The sequence below is a fragment of the Calidris pugnax genome, unplaced genomic scaffold (assembly GCF_001431845.1).
Source record: "Calidris pugnax isolate Ruff unplaced genomic scaffold, ASM143184v1 scaffold40, whole genome shotgun sequence".
Classification (NCBI taxonomy): domain Eukaryota; kingdom Metazoa; phylum Chordata; class Aves; order Charadriiformes; family Scolopacidae; genus Calidris; species Calidris pugnax.
In genome coordinates this window covers 3,971,681-3,991,038 of record NW_015090796.1, presented here as the reverse complement: position 1 = coordinate 3,991,038, position 19,358 = coordinate 3,971,681, and the positions used below count along the sequence as shown (strand labels likewise).

Below are 19,358 nucleotides of genomic sequence, written 5' to 3'. Positions count from 1 at the left end.
CTGGTTGCGTCTTCATAGTATACAATTTCTTAATGGCAATTTCTGAGCTTAAAATGTGTTTTTCTTACATGTTTACCAGCACCAAGAACAAGTGCTTAATGATACAGTGGATGGAAAAGAAATCTACAATACAATTCGTCGGAAAACAAAGGATGCTTTTTATAAAAATATTGTCAAAAAAGGTTATCTTCTGAAAAAAAGTGAGTTTTATGTTTACTGCTGTGAATTTTTTGCAACTCCACCTACGTTGGTGAAGAGGGTCTAGGTTTAGCCGCATTACATGAAATTGAGTATGTGTGCTGATATTGTAACTTAAGTGTGATTACACGTATGTTGTTCTTCTGTTTGCAGTTTGACAAAAACCTTACCACCCTCTTTTGTTTTCTTCGTTTACAAAGTTTACGCTTTCTTTTAAACAGTATGCTAACCTTCTGCTTGACTCTTCTACAGGTAAAGGAAAGAGATGGAAAAACTTGTACTTTATCTTAGAGGGAAACGATGCCCAGCTTATTTATTTTGAAAGTGAAAAACGAGCCACAAAACCCAAAGGACTAATAGACCTTAGCGTGTGTTCCGTCTATGGAGTACATGACAGCTTGTTTGGCAGGTAGGACACTGGCTTTTGGTTCTCCTGTGTTGATGGCTCGTTTGAGGCACATGCAAGACCTGGGCAATATGTCATTATTCAACAAGCCATTGTGCCTCTTGGTTCCTGCCAAGGGTCTGTAGTTGGTGTGGATTGCTGAGAGGTAGTGACTTTTTTAGCTGTGGCTAGCTGGACTGCTAACAACTGTACATTAACAACTTCTACTGAAAAATTTTAGAATTTAGTGTTAAAGTTTTACTGTGAAATAAGATGTGATGCTGATTCCAGCTACTTTGCATTGTAATTTTTAAATATTGAGTGCATTAATTGTCCCACGTTTCATTTTATAGAGATTAGAGAATATAAACTGAGGGTTTTAATCTTTTTGAACTAAGAATTGGCAAGATTAGGAATTCTGTCAATTCCAAAAGACCTACATTCTTTTGATAGGTATTTGAAAGCTAGCTTGGTTAGACAGTCTGTAAGTACTTTTCTATTTAAGAACGAGTACTTCTGTTACATTAGACCAACTTAGCAGTCAACTTGTTCATGTTAAGTTGATATCCTCAGAAATTGTTTTTGCAGAGTTACTGTATTCAGAGATAATTTTCATATCAAATCTTGTTTACTGTAATATTTTTGATATTTTTAATATGCCAACTGCAAGGGATGTGATTATCAGCAAAGAACCAAAGTCTTTTAGATATCATTGGTACTTAACAAAGAGTTTACATAGTTTCTTTATGGGTAGTTAAAAAAAAATTCCACTGTCCTGTATTATAATATCATATGGAAGAAATAGGTACACTTACTCCTACAAATGTTAGATAGAAATTCTGGTTATCATGTGGATCTTAATATTTATTAAAAAATTATATATAGTCAACTTTTAGTTATTTGTGTGAAAAAACTTCAAGGCAAATGCTTAAAGTTGTAGCATTTCATAAGATGCAGAGACCGGTGCTTTCGTTTGGTTTGTTGCTTTTTTTAAACCTTTTTGATAATTTTGAAAAACCCGTCAAACTAATGGAATGAGGAGCATAGGTTCAGATAAAGAGTGGCAGAACAGGAGTGAAAAAAAGTTACTGAAATGTTCCTTGTGTAAGTTGGCAATTATGCAGGAGGCTTGGGTGCTTATTGTAAACAAGGAACATTTTGGTCAAGAGCGAGTGTCTCTTAATCAGCTTTAAAGCAGCCCTGTGCTGTGGGTTAAAGTGCAGCTGGACGGCAAGTGGTCCTAGACGTGGGTGGGAGGAGATGCCCAGTTCCACCAGCTCAGGGAGCTGCAGCTGAGACAAAGTCCCTCCTGTGTTTTAAGCAGCTGGTAACAGCTGCCTTTGCCCTTTTCTGCCTCAGAAGTACAGCGAAGTCTGTAGCCTTGCACAGAGGGTTCTTTGGTGGCAGTGATTTAATTAGCCCCAGACCTGGCTGCTTCCTTCTCTCCCCATCCCTGCTGTGGCCAGAGGGTGCTGTGCCAGCTCTTCTCCAGGCAGCAAAATGGACAGGGCAACCAGAGACCAAAAACTCCTTTGCAAATGAAGTAGGATCATTCATGTAACACTGGTTTTGGGAGAGCTCAGTTTCCTTCAGCACTGTGTGGATGGTCATGAGTGAAGCCTACATTTTACACAGCTTGTAATTTAATAAAGCATTTTTTGATTGGCTTTTTTGCAAATGAGCAGAGCAAAACAAAATGGCAAAGACTATAATTGCATTTAAGCTTGTAGAGGTTTGGGTCATGCACACTCAATGTTTAGTACACGATCCAATACACATTTTACTGGTTGTGAGAGCTGTGGGATACATTCAGGTAGGGGATTCCTTATGTCAATATCCTTTCCTGAACTCCTGGAAGAAGGTAATCATCCTTAATGTATGATTGGGAGCTTATGCTGAAGCTTTCCTGCTTTTAAAGTTTGTGGGAGTAGTTCTTGTTTACAAGTCTTTTCCACGACCAGATGGCTATTTTTTGCCTTAACTGTAAATCAGCATACAGGCCATTCTGAAAGTTTCTCAGTGTTCTGAAACAACCTAGCTATACTGAAGTGAGGTTTTATTAAAATAACATCATACATTCAAAACAAAATGCAGTTTTGAAGAAGCTGAGAAGTTTTCTGGCTGGAGGTTTTCCTCTTTCCATGTTTGATGCTACATGTGTATAAACAATTATTGATGCAATGCTCAGTGGTCCTTCCAGACAAACAGCAGAAACGTATTAGTTCAATGTAATAATTGTTTTGGCACAGAACAACAAGTGAAGGTATCTGTTAATATTACAAAGATTAATAAAACTTATCTTTTTTTTGTTTTGTTTATTTTTAAGGCCAAACTGTTTTCAGATAGTAGTTCAGCACTTTAGTGAAGAGCATTACATCTTTTACTTTGCAGGCGAAACTCCAGAACAAGCACAGGTGAGAGCTTTTGTTGGTAAATATACTTCTATAAGTAATTTCTTTGTCTTGTGGTGCTTAATGATGTTGCCTTTCTTAATGAGGAAGTAAGTGTATCACAAACAGTGGCTATGTCTATATCTATATATGTTATAATGGGGTAGTAGCAGATCTCTGAGGTTGGTGGTGAGAACCCAGCACCTACATTAACCTGCACTTGGGGTTTTTACTTTGGAGAAGCTCAGGTTGGGTCCCATGGACTGAACTTCCATTGTCTTTGTGTGTTTGTGGAGAACGTAGGTTTTTTGAAATAGTTTAATGCAGAAGAATAATTTACTCTTCCAAGACTTTTTCACTGTAGAGTGGGAGCCTTTCTTCAAAGGTGTATTTCTGATACGAATTAAAATGCTAACGCACTGGTGTGTGCCCAGGGATCAAAGTATACTGAACAGCTGCCTTTTGCAATTATTTGTCCTGTCCATAAATTGGTGGTTGTTCATAGTCTGGGGCTCTTATCATGCACAAAAAGTGAGGTTTACTGGTTTTAGTTGGTACCCTTTAGTTACTAGCGCTCTAGCGTTTGTTTGCTGATTAAAAATTGATAGGATAGGAGCCCAGTTCTTTGAAATTCACTCACCAGCAGGAGAGCATATCTAAGATGAGAGAATGTCCTTATTTATTAACTTTATAGCTCTGAAGATCTACAGCTCTGCAAAATACATGTTGCAGCAGAAGTTAAGCTTTGCATTTGATTTTATTTGAATGGAATTAAAGCTGTTTAGAGTGCTCATAATAGACCGCTATTCACCAGAGCGTGAAGGCTGAATAAATTTAGTGTTCTTCTTGTGCTGTATATAAAGGAAAGCAAAAATTTTCCTCTTAAATTAATACAAGTTTATGAAAGTCACTGGGATGACATCAGATGATTTGTTGCACAACTCGCAGCAGCATGCTGTATAGTAATTGAGAATATATACATTAATCTGCACGCTCATTACTGTACATTCATTTTTGCCACATCTGCAATCTCTTCTGTGTTCTAAAAATTAAGAGTGCATAGAAGGTAGAATATCCTTTCTTGTTCCCTGAACACTTGGTATAATCTGCTTTTGGTTTTGATCTGCTTAACAGGCTGCTCACTGTGTTTATACAGAATACAGGGGGGTGCTTATAATATGGCTTTGGCCCAGGAAAGTTTACTCTGGAGCATTTCATAGAATAGTTTTATTTCGATATTAAGGCTCTCTTACAACGTGGCAAATAAATGCCAAAGCAGTGCCATCCTATGGGCTCTGTCATGTGTTTATGGTTTGTACAAGAGAAAAGGGAATGTAAAATGCAGCTTTATGCCCTGGTTTGTATTTTGAGAATAGATGGCAGATAGTTACGCACACTTAAGACGGCTGTTGGTCAAAACCTAAGTTGTGTATTTTGCTGGAGCTATACAAAGTTTGGCAGTTGAGAGACAAAACTAGAGACTGAGGCTATAATGTCTCTTCCACCTTCCACAGGCCCCTTGCAAAGCTCCTCTGTGAGGACCTTTCTCATGCTGCAGTGACTTTTTCAGAGGTGCTCTGGAGAGCTGGCAGTGGCTCTTAGCTGTATATTTAAAAAAAAAAAAAGAGGCACAAAAGTTCTACAGTCAGTTTGGTGTTGGACAACCTGTTTATTTCCTTGATCAAAACAGAACCCGACCATTCATCCACTCTGCTTTATGCATTTTGTGAGCAATGCAGGGGGTATTGGCTATATGCTCCTGTCTTCCTCTGCTAAGGCTGTTTTAGTCCTTTCTGAAGCATACACGGTATTATGACTGCCATGCAGAAGTACTGGAGAGAATAATGAGAACAGTTTGGCTTGTTAAGTGTAATTTTCCTCAGAAGCGAACAAGTTTTGCTTCATTTTATATACCATTTGTAATTTCATGTAATATTACTAGACTGGAAAATTGGTAAAGGTCACGCTGTATATCCATTAGTAATGCTTGATATTTCTAAAAGAGAAAATTGTTCAGATTTGCAAATCCTTTATTAGGTTTTGCTCAGTACAGATAAGCATTTTGCTTTAATATTCAAACTTGCATACTTTGGAATTACAGAAAACTTAGGTTTGTCAAGTTAAAGTGAAAACTTAAGATACTCTTTTTCGATACATCAGTTCCACTGCAAGAAGCTGTATCTGACTTTGTTTTATTACACTGTTCTCCATCCTTCTCTCTTAGGACTGGATGAAAGCTCTGCAGATGTTTTGCAGTTTAAGAAAAACCAGTCCAGGAACATCCAATAAACGTCTACGTCAGGTGAAGCTGATGTTACGGGGTTGGCGGTGGATGTGGAGGAGTGTGTTGTCTTCTTGTTGCAAAACAATACTGATAAATCTCAGAATTTTACTTTCAGTAGTAGTAAATGCTGCATGTACTTGCTTTCCTTTTTGGAGCTGTGTAGTACCCTTGTGAAACCAATTAGAATGACCTACACTTTGTTATAATACATATATATACATAAAACCCAGAATGACTTTTAGGCAACCTTCACGTTCTTTGCCAGGTATTAATTTCTGACTATATTTGAGTAAAAGTGTAAAGAAGTCAGCATTTGTATTGCCTTAACGTTTAAAATTTATCACATCATCAAATTTTTTAAAGATTTCCCATGACTTATGTGGCATTCAAACAAAATACTTGTTTAACTGATGTGTCTTATTTTCAGTAGCAAATACATGCAGAACTGTCTTTGTGGCTTAATTTCTCTTGGCCTCTTGAAAGTGCTGTGTTTGCCAGAATTTCCTCAGGGGCAGAGAACAGGTCTGTGGAGAATAACAGGAAGACACTTCAAGAATCCCTGATAGTTTTCAATGTTTGGATTATGGAATATAGTTGGTTTAATATACAGTGGAGAAAGGAATAAAATAGGATGTTTTCCAGGATGCACGACTATTCTGTAGTTAACATTAAAGATGCTTGGATACTTCCCAATAAATGAACTAAATTATGTGAATTCACAGCTAAAGTGGTAGGTGAAATTAAGGGCTTCAAACTGCAAAAGCAAAGCAAAAAAAGTGTCAATAGGAAATAATTCTTTACTTTGAAAAGCAAACAAAATGCTCATCTACATAAAGAAATAGAATGTAATGTGTTGAACAAGGGAATTTTACATAATCTATTACAAAAGCACCAAATAAGCCATTTGGAAAGCACCAAATAGTGCCAGTCTTTGATTTCTGTGCATAGAAAAGTCAGTATTTGTCTAATGTCTCAAAGATAATTTTAAAAGAAGAAAACAAGATGCCTTAAAAGCATGGAGCTGGAGATTTGTTTTCAGTAATTGAATTATTCTTATTTTGTCCCTGATGCCTCTTAAAATGTTGTTCTGTTACTTCTGTTTCTTGCTCTTCTTATTAGAAAACTTTAGTGTGTATTCAATGTTCATAAAGCAACATGAAGCCTCTGCCCAGAGGATAAAAAATAATTCATTCATGGGTTTTGTGTTTCTGTTCTAGCAACAAAAAGTAAATGTTGTGGTGTTTTTTTTTTTTTTTTAGGTCAGCAGTCTTATTTTGCATGTAGAAGAAGCTCATACGCTCCCAGTAAAGCATTTTACTAATCCGTATTGTAACATCTACCTGAACAGTGTCCAGGTAGCAAAAACACACATCAGGGAAGGGCAGAACCCTGTGTGGTCAGAAGAATTTGTCTTTGAGTAAGTCTTAATCTTCTTGAATTACTGAATTTGACTTGTAAGTTGCATTGTATTTAAAGTCCTTAACACTGTGTACTGTTTTGCATATGCATTTTAAAAATACTATATGTGTATTTATACAGCTGCAACCTTTCAGCCAATTTCTGCATAGGCAGAATTTTCTGTAGGCACCTAAATGTCTTTGTTAATGCAAGTGTCTTTGGCTGATAATGAGAACTCAGGATTGAAATGAGTTTAGAATAAGCTTAAATGCTGGCCAAGTATAGTATTAATTGAGGCTTTCTGTCTTTTCTCCTAGTGATCTTTCATCTGATATTAATAGATTTGAGATAAGTCTTAGTAACAAAACAAAGAAAAGTAAAGATCCAGATATATGTAAGTATTTTTCTGTAAAAAGATGCATATATATTGCAGCAATCGATACTGTGTGTGGTTTTCATTACTCTTGTCAAACATTGTCACAAGAGAATTAAGTGTATTTTCATGCTTGCCATATTCCTGTGTTTGTATGTTTCGGATGTCTGGTACTGGCTTTCCATTAATGTTTTTACAATGAGAACCTGCATGTTTATAAAATGGACAGTAATCCAGCCCTGAAAACCCTGATCGATGGTTTTTCTAGCTCTGCTCTGCAGTAGGTGTTGTGTTACACAATGACTCTGCTTACCAAACAGCAAGAGGCAGGAGAAGCTGTCGCTACTAGTCTGCTCCATAAAATGCTACGTTTCAAAGAGTTTTAGGTCTGTCTGCATGGAATTCCTTTTCAGGTTTTTTTGTTACTTCCAGGGCGAAGAGAAAGGGAGTAAAGGTGTAGTACTTTCATGATTGAAAAAAAAAAAAAAAAGAAACAAACCCAAACAAACCCCAAACATTTCTTGGTGGTCTCTGAACAAAATTTGCTCTGTTTTCTTTCCATTTTACCTCATTTGTCTACTTTCCTTGTACCACCATCGACATTAAACGCAGAGGTACCTCAGTATCGCTTTGAAAGGGAAAGGATTCATATTTTCCTCTGCCTTTTACAGAAATTCCCAAGAACCTATTTTCATAGAAATATAGAAAGGTTTAGGTTGGAAGGGAGTTCCAACCCCCCTGCCCTGGGCAGGGACACCTCCCACCAGACCAGGTTGCTCCAAGCCCCCTCCAGCCTGGCCTTGAACCCCTCCAGGGATGGGGCAGCCACAGCTTCTCTGGGCAACCTGGGCCAGGCTCTCACCACCCTCAGAGTAAAGAATTTTTTTCTATATCTAATCTAAATCTCCCCTCTTTCAATTTAAAATCATTACCCCTCTTCCTATCCTATTTTCTTTATGTTACCTAGACACCTGCTGCTTCAACTGAAGTTTTGTTTCTGTTCCAGCAAATTAGCACAAGCTGGTAAGACCTGTCAGCTTTCTAGAAAATAAAGTGTTTGAAGGACATGGATTTTGAGCTCTTAGAAAAAATTATTGAGATTGTATGAGAAGAAAACTAAAATAAAAATAATAACAATTTGTTTTTTAGGGTGGGTTTTGGTTTTTTTTCTCATTCAAGGTATCTTGTTCCCCCCCATATTTGTTCTGGAGCAGCTTCATCCCCCTGCCTCCTCTCCACTGCCTGCAGGGCAGGACGCCCTCCCCGCCCTTCTCAGATATTTTCCAAGATTTTGTTCTTCTCCATTGTGTTCAGAGCTGTCTGTACCAAAGCCTGTCAGAGTATTTATAATCTATTGCAGTTGTTCTCAGTTTCATATATTGTGTTACTGGCCTGTTAGTGTTTGTACTAATTTCTTTGCTGCTTTTTTTTTGACATCTGTAGAGAAACGTTGACCAAAGTAGAAAAATTGCTACTCACTTTGAATGCTCTTGCAGAACCTAATTCAATTTCAATCCTTTTCCTCCTTCCTCTGACTAGAAAACTTTCTGCCTAGCAAGAGGAAAAAAGATATATTCCCTCTGAGAGACAAAAGGGCTGTAGTTGCAGTTGTGACCATGTTCTTGCACTGTTCTTTTCTGAGCTGGAAAACTCATTGTCCACACCAAAGCTCTGGTTGGTAAAAGGATCTTTAAAAGGATAATTCTTGAATAGGATACTTCAGAAACTTCTTTAAAAATGTTTTTGTAGTTTCCTCCTCTCTGTCCAGATTCAGGAGGTTGTGTTGGCTTTGGATACATCCCACTGATGTGAGGTGGTAGAAGGTTTCCTTACCTCGGTCAGGAGCAGAATTGGCTGAGTTTCTTAATTAGGTACACTCTTACAGCATAACCCAACAGCCCTTTCATTTTGGGGTAAGGATTAGACTAAGTCAACTTGAATGAACATATGTTTCTCTAACTGTAAATTCTATAAGTATTTGTTCAAATAAATATAGATCTAATACAGCTTGGAAAAAATAAAGCCCTAGAACATATTAGTAGACTTTATCTGCTGCTGCTGCAAACAGGGATGGTCAAGTATTATTAGTCAGTTAATTAGAAAATCTCTCAGGACAGTATCACACAGTGTTGAACTGGAATAGAAATTCTGGTTCAGTTTTGCATATGATATTTGGCTAATTTCAAATTTGTTTGTGTTGAAAAACGATCATTTTTATAGTGGAAGGGGTCACCTCATGCAGGCAAGTCTGTAGAGCGAAGTATTAGCCAATGTTTTTCTTTTCAGGCACAGTTATTATTTGCATTAATACCAAAGTTTGGCTTTGAAACTGATACTATAGGAGGATGGGCTGTGTTAAAGTGGCAGTGACCTGTGGCTGCAAAAGGCAGGATTTAGTATGTCCCTGTATTGAGCGTGTTCCTCTTTCTCAAGATTTCAAATGGCTTTTATTTTGAATCATTAATTTGAATTTTTTAGGATTTTTTTGATGGTTCCAATTTGTTCTGGCAAGTTTGTACAAAAACTTCATAGTAAATTCAAGTTAATTTCCAGTCCGAGGACTGGAACAAACCTAAGTTTGAACTACTTCTCGCTTCAATTCCCAGGTTATAAGCAATAACAACCAAAATACAATCTTACTACTAAATATTATGCCTGAAGTTTAATTACCAAATAAACCATTAAGAAACCTCAGTCTTAAACTTTTTGTGTACTGCTGTTCATCATGTAAAATATTGTGGTTCTTTGTGGATCATGATCATTGTCAAGAGAATTCTTACCTGCTCCGTTCTTGGAGAGACAAGATCAACTATTGTTTGTTCTGATGATTTTCTGTACATTTGTTTCTTTTTTAAAATGCGCAATTTTGCAAAGTGTAAATATCCCAAAATTTTCAACTCTAATAGTATTCTCTTACTGAACATAGACTACTAATTCAAAGCTGCTAAACGGGAAAAAAGTCTTGTTCCTTTAAAGTTATGGAATATATATTATGATAGCAACTGTTCTGCAGTCCCTGTACAGATACTTCTCTTCTGACTTTTTTTTTTTTAAATCAAAGCGAGATTATAGTATTTATATTATAGTTATGAAGGGCTGATGTAACCACAGGGAAAAAATCAAATCATCAGTTTATTCTAGATCCTATATTTTGTTCACCATTCTTCTTGCTGAGATACACATGTGCAAGTAAAATAAGATGAAAAGCACATTGCTTGTGGGTTGGTGCTGAGTGGAAATATTCTAGGAGAGTCAGCTGATTATCTGGTCTAAAGACATAGTCCCATCCACACTGGTGATAAGTAGCAGCTGTATGGGAACGTGGTTTTTTAACATAATTTCCATAAACTGTTAAAGCCTTAACCTGGAGTTAGTATAAAAGAAATACATATTGCAATGTTTGGGAAAACTGTAGCAACCGTATCATAATAAATAGTAATGAGTAACGAGGTGGTCCATGAGCAAACCTGGGTGTCAGTGCAAGGCTGGAAAAGAGGAAAGTGAATTCTGAATGCTTTTATCTATTTTTAATTTCTGACTAATACCTGGATTTGCAGGGAAACACTTGTTTACTCACTACTTGGGTGTTACAAAGAAAACTCTCAATATCCATGTGGCATTTTTTAATGTTTACATTCTTTACAGAATTCTTTATATTTCTTAATTTACAGGAGTCTGTTAAACCATCACAGAGAGAATCTGTCAATATATTGATGGCAAAAATCTTGATTACTCTTAATAATACTGTTTTGCTGAAGCAGGATGACATATGCTGAAAATAAACTATTTTTTATCCAATAGTAGCACTGTTTTGCTGGAGGTAACTTACTTGAACAATGTTTTTTTTTCCCTTAAGTGTTTATGCGTTGCCAATTAAGCCGATTGCAAAAAGGACACGCAACAGATGAGTGGTTTCAGCTCAGTTCCCATGTACCATTAAAGGGTATTGAGCCAGGATCTTTGCGTGTCCGAGCGCGATACTCGATGGAGAAGATCATGCCGGAAGAGGAGTACAACGAGTTCAAAGAGGTATGAAGGTGTTTAGCTTTCCTTGGTTTATCTGTCAGAACTAATTTTGTTGGTTCTTTTGAGACGGACATCAGTAACATTGGTTGACATCATTAAATAATATTTATAGTGATGTCTGTATATCAGTACAGATGTATATCAGTTTTTCCAAAGCTGTTACACGTTGAGAGAAGCTTCTGAATATTTTTAAATTTTGTTTTTCTTGCAGCTTATACTCCAGAAAGAACTTCACGTAGTCTATGCCTTATCACACGTTTGTGGACAGGACAGAACACTGTTGGCTGGCATTTTATTGAAGATTTTTCTTCATGAAAAGCTTGAGTCCTTGTTGTTACGAACACTAAATGACAGGGAGATAAGCATGGAAGGTACTGCACTAAATTACACTAACGTTTACAGGAACTCTGGGCAGGTGGGGAGGGAAGGGCTCTGCCACCTTCCTCTTTTCTCCTCCTTTAGTTACCCCATATATCAAAGTGTTAACAGCACATTTATCCTCTGCTTTTTGTTGTTTCCTTTTCTTGATTTTTCATTTTGCTGTCTTTTCTTTCAGATGAAGCTACTACCTTGTTCCGTGCCACCACTTTAGCAAGCACGCTTATGGAGCAGTATATGAAAGCCACAGCTACCAGTTTTGTTCACCACGCACTGAAAGACTCAATATTAAAGATAATGGAGAGCAAGCAGTCCTGTGAGGTGATACCTTGAACTATGTTTTTAAATGTTTTGATTTGTTGCAACAATTACCTTCTGGTTGTTATGTTTTATGTTTGCATTAAATATTAGCTTCAGAGACATTTATTAATTTCTCAAAAGTAAAATTAGTTTACATAAGAAATACAGGAACTGAATTCATAAAGAGATTTTTTTTTTCCTAGATTTTGGCTTTGACCATATTCTTAGTAGAAGTTTTTAAGTTTTTAAATTATTTTTAAATTATCTATTAATTCTTTAGCAATTTTGGGCTATTCTGTAGCAGTTATTTAATGTCCTAACCAAAGTAACTTCTAGTAAACTCAAGATACCATAGAAGTCAATGTCTGAACTTTAGTTTTAATATAAAACTTCCTGATACTGTTATTGAATACTTCCTGAATAAAATTTCCTAATAAAAACTTCAGGAAGTTTTTATTTCAACTTCAATAAAAATTAAATTATTTTTATTGATCCTGAAACTGTTTTTAAAATGACCCTCCTACTTCTGTGTTTCACTTTAACTTGAGTATGAAAAGGATGGGAGTCCTCAGAAATGCCTAGTGTATTAGAACTTAAATCTATTGATTCTTCACGTTTCCTGACTAGATCTGTCAGTTCTGTAAGAGACTTGTACAGCAGCAAGCTTACTTTGAAGTAGTAATATTCAGTTGTATTCAGTAGTATTCAAGTGTAATATTATGAAACTATATAGGTGGTTCTAGTTAGGAAAAGAAACATAATCCTTTTCTCTTTCTGGTTTTAGTTAAATCCCTCAAAGTTAGAAAAAAATGAAGATGTAAACACTAATTTGGCACATCTACTCAGTATACTTTCAGAATTGGTGGAGAAAATATTCATGGCTGCAGAGATACTGCCTCCGTAAGTTTGCACTTCCCTGTTCAGATTTGTATTGGAAAGTTCCTGTTTGTGTGAATTACGCTGCACCTTAAAATGATGTTTATCGTCTGCTGCTCAGTCATAAGACCAATGTCTGTAGGGTTGCTGTATGCACACAGGAATATAGACAGGGTTAAAAATAACACTCTCAGAAATTAGTACTGCTTTTCACAAAAACCTCTGTCTAGCACATTTTCTTTGAAAGAGAAGCTACTAGACCCAAGAGTTCAGGGAAAGAATAATAAAAATAATCTCATATTTCCACAGAAAGGTAGAAGACAGTTAGCAGGCAATTACAAATCAATGTAAGTTGATTACAAGTTCTTTCCATTTTTCCTCCTCAGAGAAAGAGAAGGAATTATTAACAGCTTATTAAAAATACAACCAGGTAGTAGCAGAATGATACCGTGTGATGATTGCTTCTGTCTGCTAGGGAAATGCAGAGATTATATATATATTTTTTCTTTTTTTTAATTGCTAAAAGAACTTGTGGTCATCATGTAGAAATTCAACCATCTAATAAAAAGAGGATAGTTGTGCCAGTTTTCTTTTGCTGCATCATTAGCTTTTAAAGTAGACAAAAGCCTCTATTTTGAGATGGCAAAGTAGCACAAAAGTCTTTCTTTGTGTTACTGCCTGCAAAGTTAGCATTAAAAGTTGTGCTTCTTTGAAGTAGATGATGCAGCTCTCAATGTTATCTAAAATACCCCACAATTTTCCCATTGTTTAATTGGAGAGGACTATTGTTGTAGCTGCTTACCTTTTAAACACCTAACCCTCCTTTATAGAAAAAAATATTTGTTTAATAAAAAGAAAAAAAAATCAAACTAAAAAATTGTCTTTTTTTAAAAGGAAACACTAAGAAACAGGAGACAGACAATTATAAAAGATTTAATGCACATCTGAATAACCACTGAATTGCATATAGAATTGTGTATTAATGAAGGGTTTCCCTTGCCATTCATATATTTACTTTTTAATATAAATTTAGAAATTGGCTTTATAAATGTATTAACTTATAAATTAATTCTTAAAGTTAATTTAAAGTTTATGCAAATTAATTGAAAGATAATTTAAAGCTTATAAACATAGGGTTAATAATAGTTCTGCTACAAGTAAGAGGTTGGTCTAGATACTTTCTGACCAGCTTTTTTTTATTCTGTAAGTTTAATGGAATGAATAATTAGCTATTACTTTTGCAGGACGTTGAGGTATATTTATGGGTGCCTACAGAAATCTGTCCAAAACAAGTGGCCTGCTAATACCACCATGAGAACCAGGGTTGTTAGGTAAGTTGCTTGCCACTTTTTTCTGAAAATAATCTTTTCAAGTCTTGCTAAAGACATACTTTGGTGTGCTTATCTGTGTTTCTTTCAGCGACAAGACTGTATAGTACTTACAGAGGCTACAGCGGTATTTAAGATACTTACAATGTGGAGGTGTGATATCTTAATTAAGAATTATGAGCTTGCTACATTCTTATCATGTTCTTAGGCCCTTGCCAGAAGAAGATGATGTAGTATAGAGCTCAGTGTAGCTTTACTTAATAGTTTCAACTTTGAATTTACTTGCGTTTTGTCAGGTTTTACAAATTAATTTAAAATAGCAATTCCTTTTTTTTTTTTTTTTTGTGCTGGAAAAGAAAAACTTCTCTTTAGCCTGGAGGACAGGAGGCTGAGGAGAGATGTTATCTCTGTTTACAAGTACCTGAAGGGCGGGTTGAGGGAGGATGGAGCTGGACTCTTTTCAGTGGTTCCCAGTGACAGGACGAGGGGCAACGGGCACAAGCTGGAACAAGGGAAGTTCCACTCAAATCTGAGGAGGAACTTCTTTGGGGTGAGGGTGGCAGAGCCCTGGAAGAGGCTGCCCAGGGAGGGTGTGGAGTCCCCTTCTCTGGAGACATTCAAGCCCCGCCTGGATGCTCCTGAGTGATGTTCTCTGGGCAGCCCTGCTTTGGCAGGGAGTTGGACTGGATGGGCTCTAGAAGGTCCCTTCCAACTCTGACCATGAAAGTAATAGTTAACTTTGTGACACCTGTAGAGAGCAGTGGTCTCTGAAGATGATGTCCCCGTCACATGCCATCTGGGAGGGCTGTGCCTCACACAAGGACTCTTACATAGAGTGTGTCAATTGCTGGAGAAATCTTACATGGTTTAAGATCTGTGCCCTTCAAAATGCATACCCAACACAGTAAGGAATCTAACACCTTCTTGTAAAGACCATTGGGCTGTTAGGATTCCCTGAGGTACTGCCTCCATTGGGTTTGTAGTTTTCTATGTCCAGAGAAGGTGCCTGGTCACTGGCATTGGGCTGGCGGTTCTGATCACTCTGAATTGTCACTGTGTTGGTTTCCAAAAACAATGAATTCTCTGCTGTCCCACTTTTGTTTTCCTTTCTCTGCTCCAGCCCAGTCTTACTGAAACATTCCATAGCTCTTCTAAAAATGTTGCAGGAGTTTACTGAACCTGGCTCTTCTGAACTCACATCAGCACAGAAACTCCAATGTACATTCATAAACCAGTGCAGCACACAAATTCTTCCTCTTATATGTCCATTGCCAGTAGAGGTCAAACAAACAACAATATTTGATAAAGATGTGGTCTTCACACTCTGTATCTAAGTGCTAGTGAGGTTTTGAATGGTATCAGAGCCACATCTTTCCTTTTTTGCACTATGTGGCAGTCAAGGTTAATCTCCTACGGAGAATCTCCCACAGATCCTTCAGAGGATTTGTCTTTGGCTTTTATTTATCATTTTGACAACAGAAGCCGTGGTTTATGTCTTCTAGGGTGCCATGCAGGGGCTTTGACTTGAAATTGAGGTTGCTGTTACTGTGAGAGCTCCTCTTAACTTTGAGGGGCCAACCTTCTGGAAGGCTGTAGAGCTCAGTGGTGACTACCGTGTCTCTGTTCCTCCTCAGCTCCACAGGGAATCATGTGGCTTTCCTTAGTGGACACAGATCACATTCAGCATTTTCCAGAAGTCTCCACTGGATGCTATAAATATTGGATCCTGTTCTCTTGTGATGTTGGTTTTCACAAGTGGACACTTGTGGTTTCTCTGTAGAGTACAGTTTCACAGCCTTCAGTGATGAACGCTATCTTTATTGCAGTATTTTTGGTCCAAGAATAATGAAGTATCCAGAGGCAGATAAAGAGCTTTCAGATGTCTGGGGAGCTGCCCTGCTGTGTCATTCAAAAAGTGCTTCTGTTTCACTCTGGTCCTAACACCCCCATCTAGATATTGATTCATCCTTAGTTCAGGCAGGTGGAGAGGGTAAGAAGCACCAGATCTTCCATATCAGCAAGGTCCATCCTAGATTGATGCCTCATTGGTCTTCAATTTTGGGCACTTTAAAAGGAGCTGGTGTGTATGTCATGGCTTCAAAATTAATTACTTCCTCTTAGCTTTAAAATCACACCACAGAAAATATTTTAGCTCCACGTATGGCCACGAACTGTTGTCTTACCAGCCCACAATTCGTAACTCTGGGAGAAATAAGAAATGTCCGTAACAGTATATATTAGGTGTCTTGGACATATGGAAGGTGCATTAACGTCACTACTGTTTGTGTCATTTTCCAGTAATATGGACATTCCCGTCACTGTGTACTTCTCAACAGGGCAGGTAGCGTAAGGTCCCCTTCCTTCTTTCAGAGGTGGTCAGGCTTTGTTATTGCTTAGTGAGAACCAGTCCGCAGCTGGAGTTCAAGCAAACAAAGTTAAAGGTTTAGATTGTTGTAGTTGGTCCATATATTACCTCATTGTATAGCAATTAGCTGGAATTGAGGTTAATGTGAGGTGGATGTTTTTCATTTTTGCTATTAACACAAAGTTGGATTTTTCTCAGGCAACTGAAGGCTGTCCTGGGTCTCTGTAAAATGAGTTCCTAGTTCTGCAGTCAAAACACAGCGCTTTTTTCCCAGATTTCTAGATGGCAGCAATTACTTTTTGGAGGAAAGCAGCAGATTGGTTACTATTTTTCTACTGTAGCATTATGTCATCAGGATATGGATCGGCGTAGGCTGACCTAAGGCTGCCTTGGGGAGGCCAGAAACCAGGGGCAGCTCCTTTTTGAAGCCAATGTGGCCTGAGATGGGCTTCAGTATGACCTTACAACTGAATTCTTCCCATGTGGTTTCAGCAGCTCACCTTCCCTGGGAAATCAATACGCATATTCTTTCCCCTTTTATCATCGTTGAAGTCAGAGCATGAATATTCTCGGTGTGTTAATATATTCACAGAGTGTTGGCTGGTTGGTTGGAGTCTGTCTCAAAAAGATTCCATGCCAACTTGAATCCTTAAAGACTACACAATTCTAAATTTTACATTAATTCTCCAACTTCATTGAACAAGATACAACTTTCTTTGCATTTCAGTGGCTTTGTTTTTCTTCGACTGATTTGTCCTGCTATCCTGAACCCAAGGATGTTTAATATCATCTCAGGTGAGTATGGGCTTCAGATTGAATTCATACTTTATACAGTAGCAGGCATAAAATTACTGTAGTGTCTGATGCAGCAAAATATGAAGTTTTTTTGAATGTTGTGTCCAAAGTCATGTTCTCTATCTCACTTCTCCATGAGGAAGCCAACAAATGCTTTTCACCCTTAGAAGTCAGATTGTGGTATTAAATAATATAATCCTGAGTTAAAAGTCTAGTAATCTCGACTATATTCTAGCAGTGTGAAAAATGTACAGGAAATTCCATGGTATCTCTTGAGTTAGCAAGATTTATAAAGTTGAAAATGTGTTTGCAGAGTGTGGAATACACCTGTGCACCTAGAAAATTACGCTGGAACACCTTGTTCTAAGGTGCAGCTTCCAGCCATCGGGGAAGTCTTTGCTTTGGCTCGTTAAGTCCAGTCAATCTCCAGTAGGGAATCTTGGAGATGGGAGAGGGGTGGCTTTGAGAAAGGGTGGGGTGGAGATCTCAGTTGACTTAAAGGATGTGTGTAGGAGAGTTCCCATGGGATGGCCTCAGGAAATGTTCTCATGCCATCAAGTTTTATCCTGTTTTTTGGTGCTCTTTTGATACCATTTATAGTAATTAAATGAAACAGCAACAGGGATCACTCCTGTTTGTTGACCCCGGGGCTGTGGAACTGCTGGCTGGTGTCTGATAGCATCCCCCAGACAGCTCGTAGGGGTGATGGGGATGGTGGGCCCATCAGGGACCACATCTGGCAGCTGCTGGTGTGGCACCTTCCTGTCATGAGGCATTAGTGGCGAGGGCATGGATTATCCTGTGGCAGTTGCCTTACACACCTAGAAATGTTTGTGTGCATTTTTAACTTCTATGGGAGGAGAAAAGGAAAGGCATAAACTACTGAAAACTCTATTACTAAAATTGCTTAATATTAAAAGTTTGCATATGTTATGCTTCATCTTTGTTTTCTGTTGGGTGGTTGTTTTTTTTTTCTTGGCAAAGATCACCCCATGCTGGAGGGCATTCAGTCGCAGTAGCCACTGCTCTTCCTCCTTCCCTCCCTAGCAGTTTCTTGATTTTTACCAGTAAAACACCAAACTGGAAATAAAAGAAAATAGGAAATCTGATTCAGATTTCTGAATCCTGATTTCTGATTCAGAAAAGTTGTTTTTTTTTTTTTCTCCCTTTGTTCACAGACAGTTTTAAAGACAATGTAGCATGTTTTCTATCATCTCTCTTTAAGCTATACTAAGTGGGAAGGGCTGTGTCGAACAGAAAGTTCCTTTCTCTCACCCAGTAATCATTTCCATCCGTGCTTTGGAGAGAGAAAGCACTTGAGGAACATGGGCTGGTACACAGTGACACTTTCTTTAGGATTATATTATCTTCTGGTAATTTCCAAGTTAGGTACCTCCTTGCACACCTTGCACTGTGTCTGCAGGTGTAAAAAAGTTACCTCTAAACTTTAGTATAAATCCCTTTTAAGCTTGTCTGTCACTGTTAAAGCCTTGTTTTGTATGCAACTATTACAGAAAATCAGATGTTAATACTCATGTATTCTTGTGGATGTTACTAAAACAATGTAAGATTTACTTCACCAAGTGACAGCTTCCACATGCAGTTCTGTTATAATATTAAAAATATTTTATTCTGTGAAAAAGGGTAAATTGGAGAAGAGCTTTCCCTTCACGTGACTGCTGTTGGTTGTAAGTGGAATGGCCAGTAACTCTCTGCTTTGTTTTCCTGCCAGATTCTCCTTCCCCCACTGCTGCAAGAACACTGACGCTGGTCGCCAAGTCTGTGCAGAATTTAGCAAATCTGGTTGAATTTGGAGCCAAGGTAAATACAATTTTGCACACACAGAACAGCCCAGAACTACTTTTCCAGTACATTTCAATGTTTCTCTGTAACACAGGCAAAAATCCGTTGTGGTTTTCTCCTGCAAAGCCTGATGTGTGACCCGTTTCTCCTCACCAGCAAGGAGGCCTCGTTACTGCAGTTTCTTCATTTAGAGCTAAGCAGGGTGTTGATCTGATCTAGAGCAGTAGCTCAAAGTCTGGTCACCTTGGGAGGAGCCATAATCATTTGAGAGGAAACGATCTAGAAACCCCTGCTCATGACTGGGTACATCCCATGAAGGCTTTGAATCCGGTAGTAGGAACACCAGCAATGGTCTGTTACAATAATTAATGGACAAACGACTGCCCCAGTAGCTATCAGAGTGTGATCTAACCACGTATTGATGAGAACACAGCTAAACTCAGCAGGCATTTGTTGCAG

The 19,358-nt window shown here is 37.8% G+C and overlaps 1 protein-coding gene across 1 annotated transcript in view; it reads left to right on the top strand.

Moving 5' to 3' along the window:
• The window catches only part of RASA1 (RAS p21 protein activator (GTPase activating protein) 1), a 53,610-nt gene that overhangs the window by 29,571 nt on the left and 4,681 nt on the right, over positions 1 to 19,358 (top strand). The window contains exons 10-22 of the mRNA XM_014936843.1: positions 80 to 200; positions 451 to 607; positions 2,910 to 2,997; positions 5,198 to 5,275; positions 6,517 to 6,674; positions 6,973 to 7,049; positions 10,885 to 11,057; positions 11,266 to 11,425; positions 11,611 to 11,753; positions 12,517 to 12,632; positions 13,853 to 13,939; positions 17,029 to 17,096; positions 18,829 to 18,917. Of these exons, the coding sequence (XP_014792329.1) occupies positions 80 to 200; positions 451 to 607; positions 2,910 to 2,997; positions 5,198 to 5,275; positions 6,517 to 6,674; positions 6,973 to 7,049; positions 10,885 to 11,057; positions 11,266 to 11,425; positions 11,611 to 11,753; positions 12,517 to 12,632; positions 13,853 to 13,939; positions 17,029 to 17,096; positions 18,829 to 18,917 (1,515 nt within the window). The remainder of the gene's footprint in view (positions 1 to 79; positions 201 to 450; positions 608 to 2,909; positions 2,998 to 5,197; positions 5,276 to 6,516; positions 6,675 to 6,972; positions 7,050 to 10,884; positions 11,058 to 11,265; positions 11,426 to 11,610; positions 11,754 to 12,516; positions 12,633 to 13,852; positions 13,940 to 17,028; positions 17,097 to 18,828; positions 18,918 to 19,358) is intronic.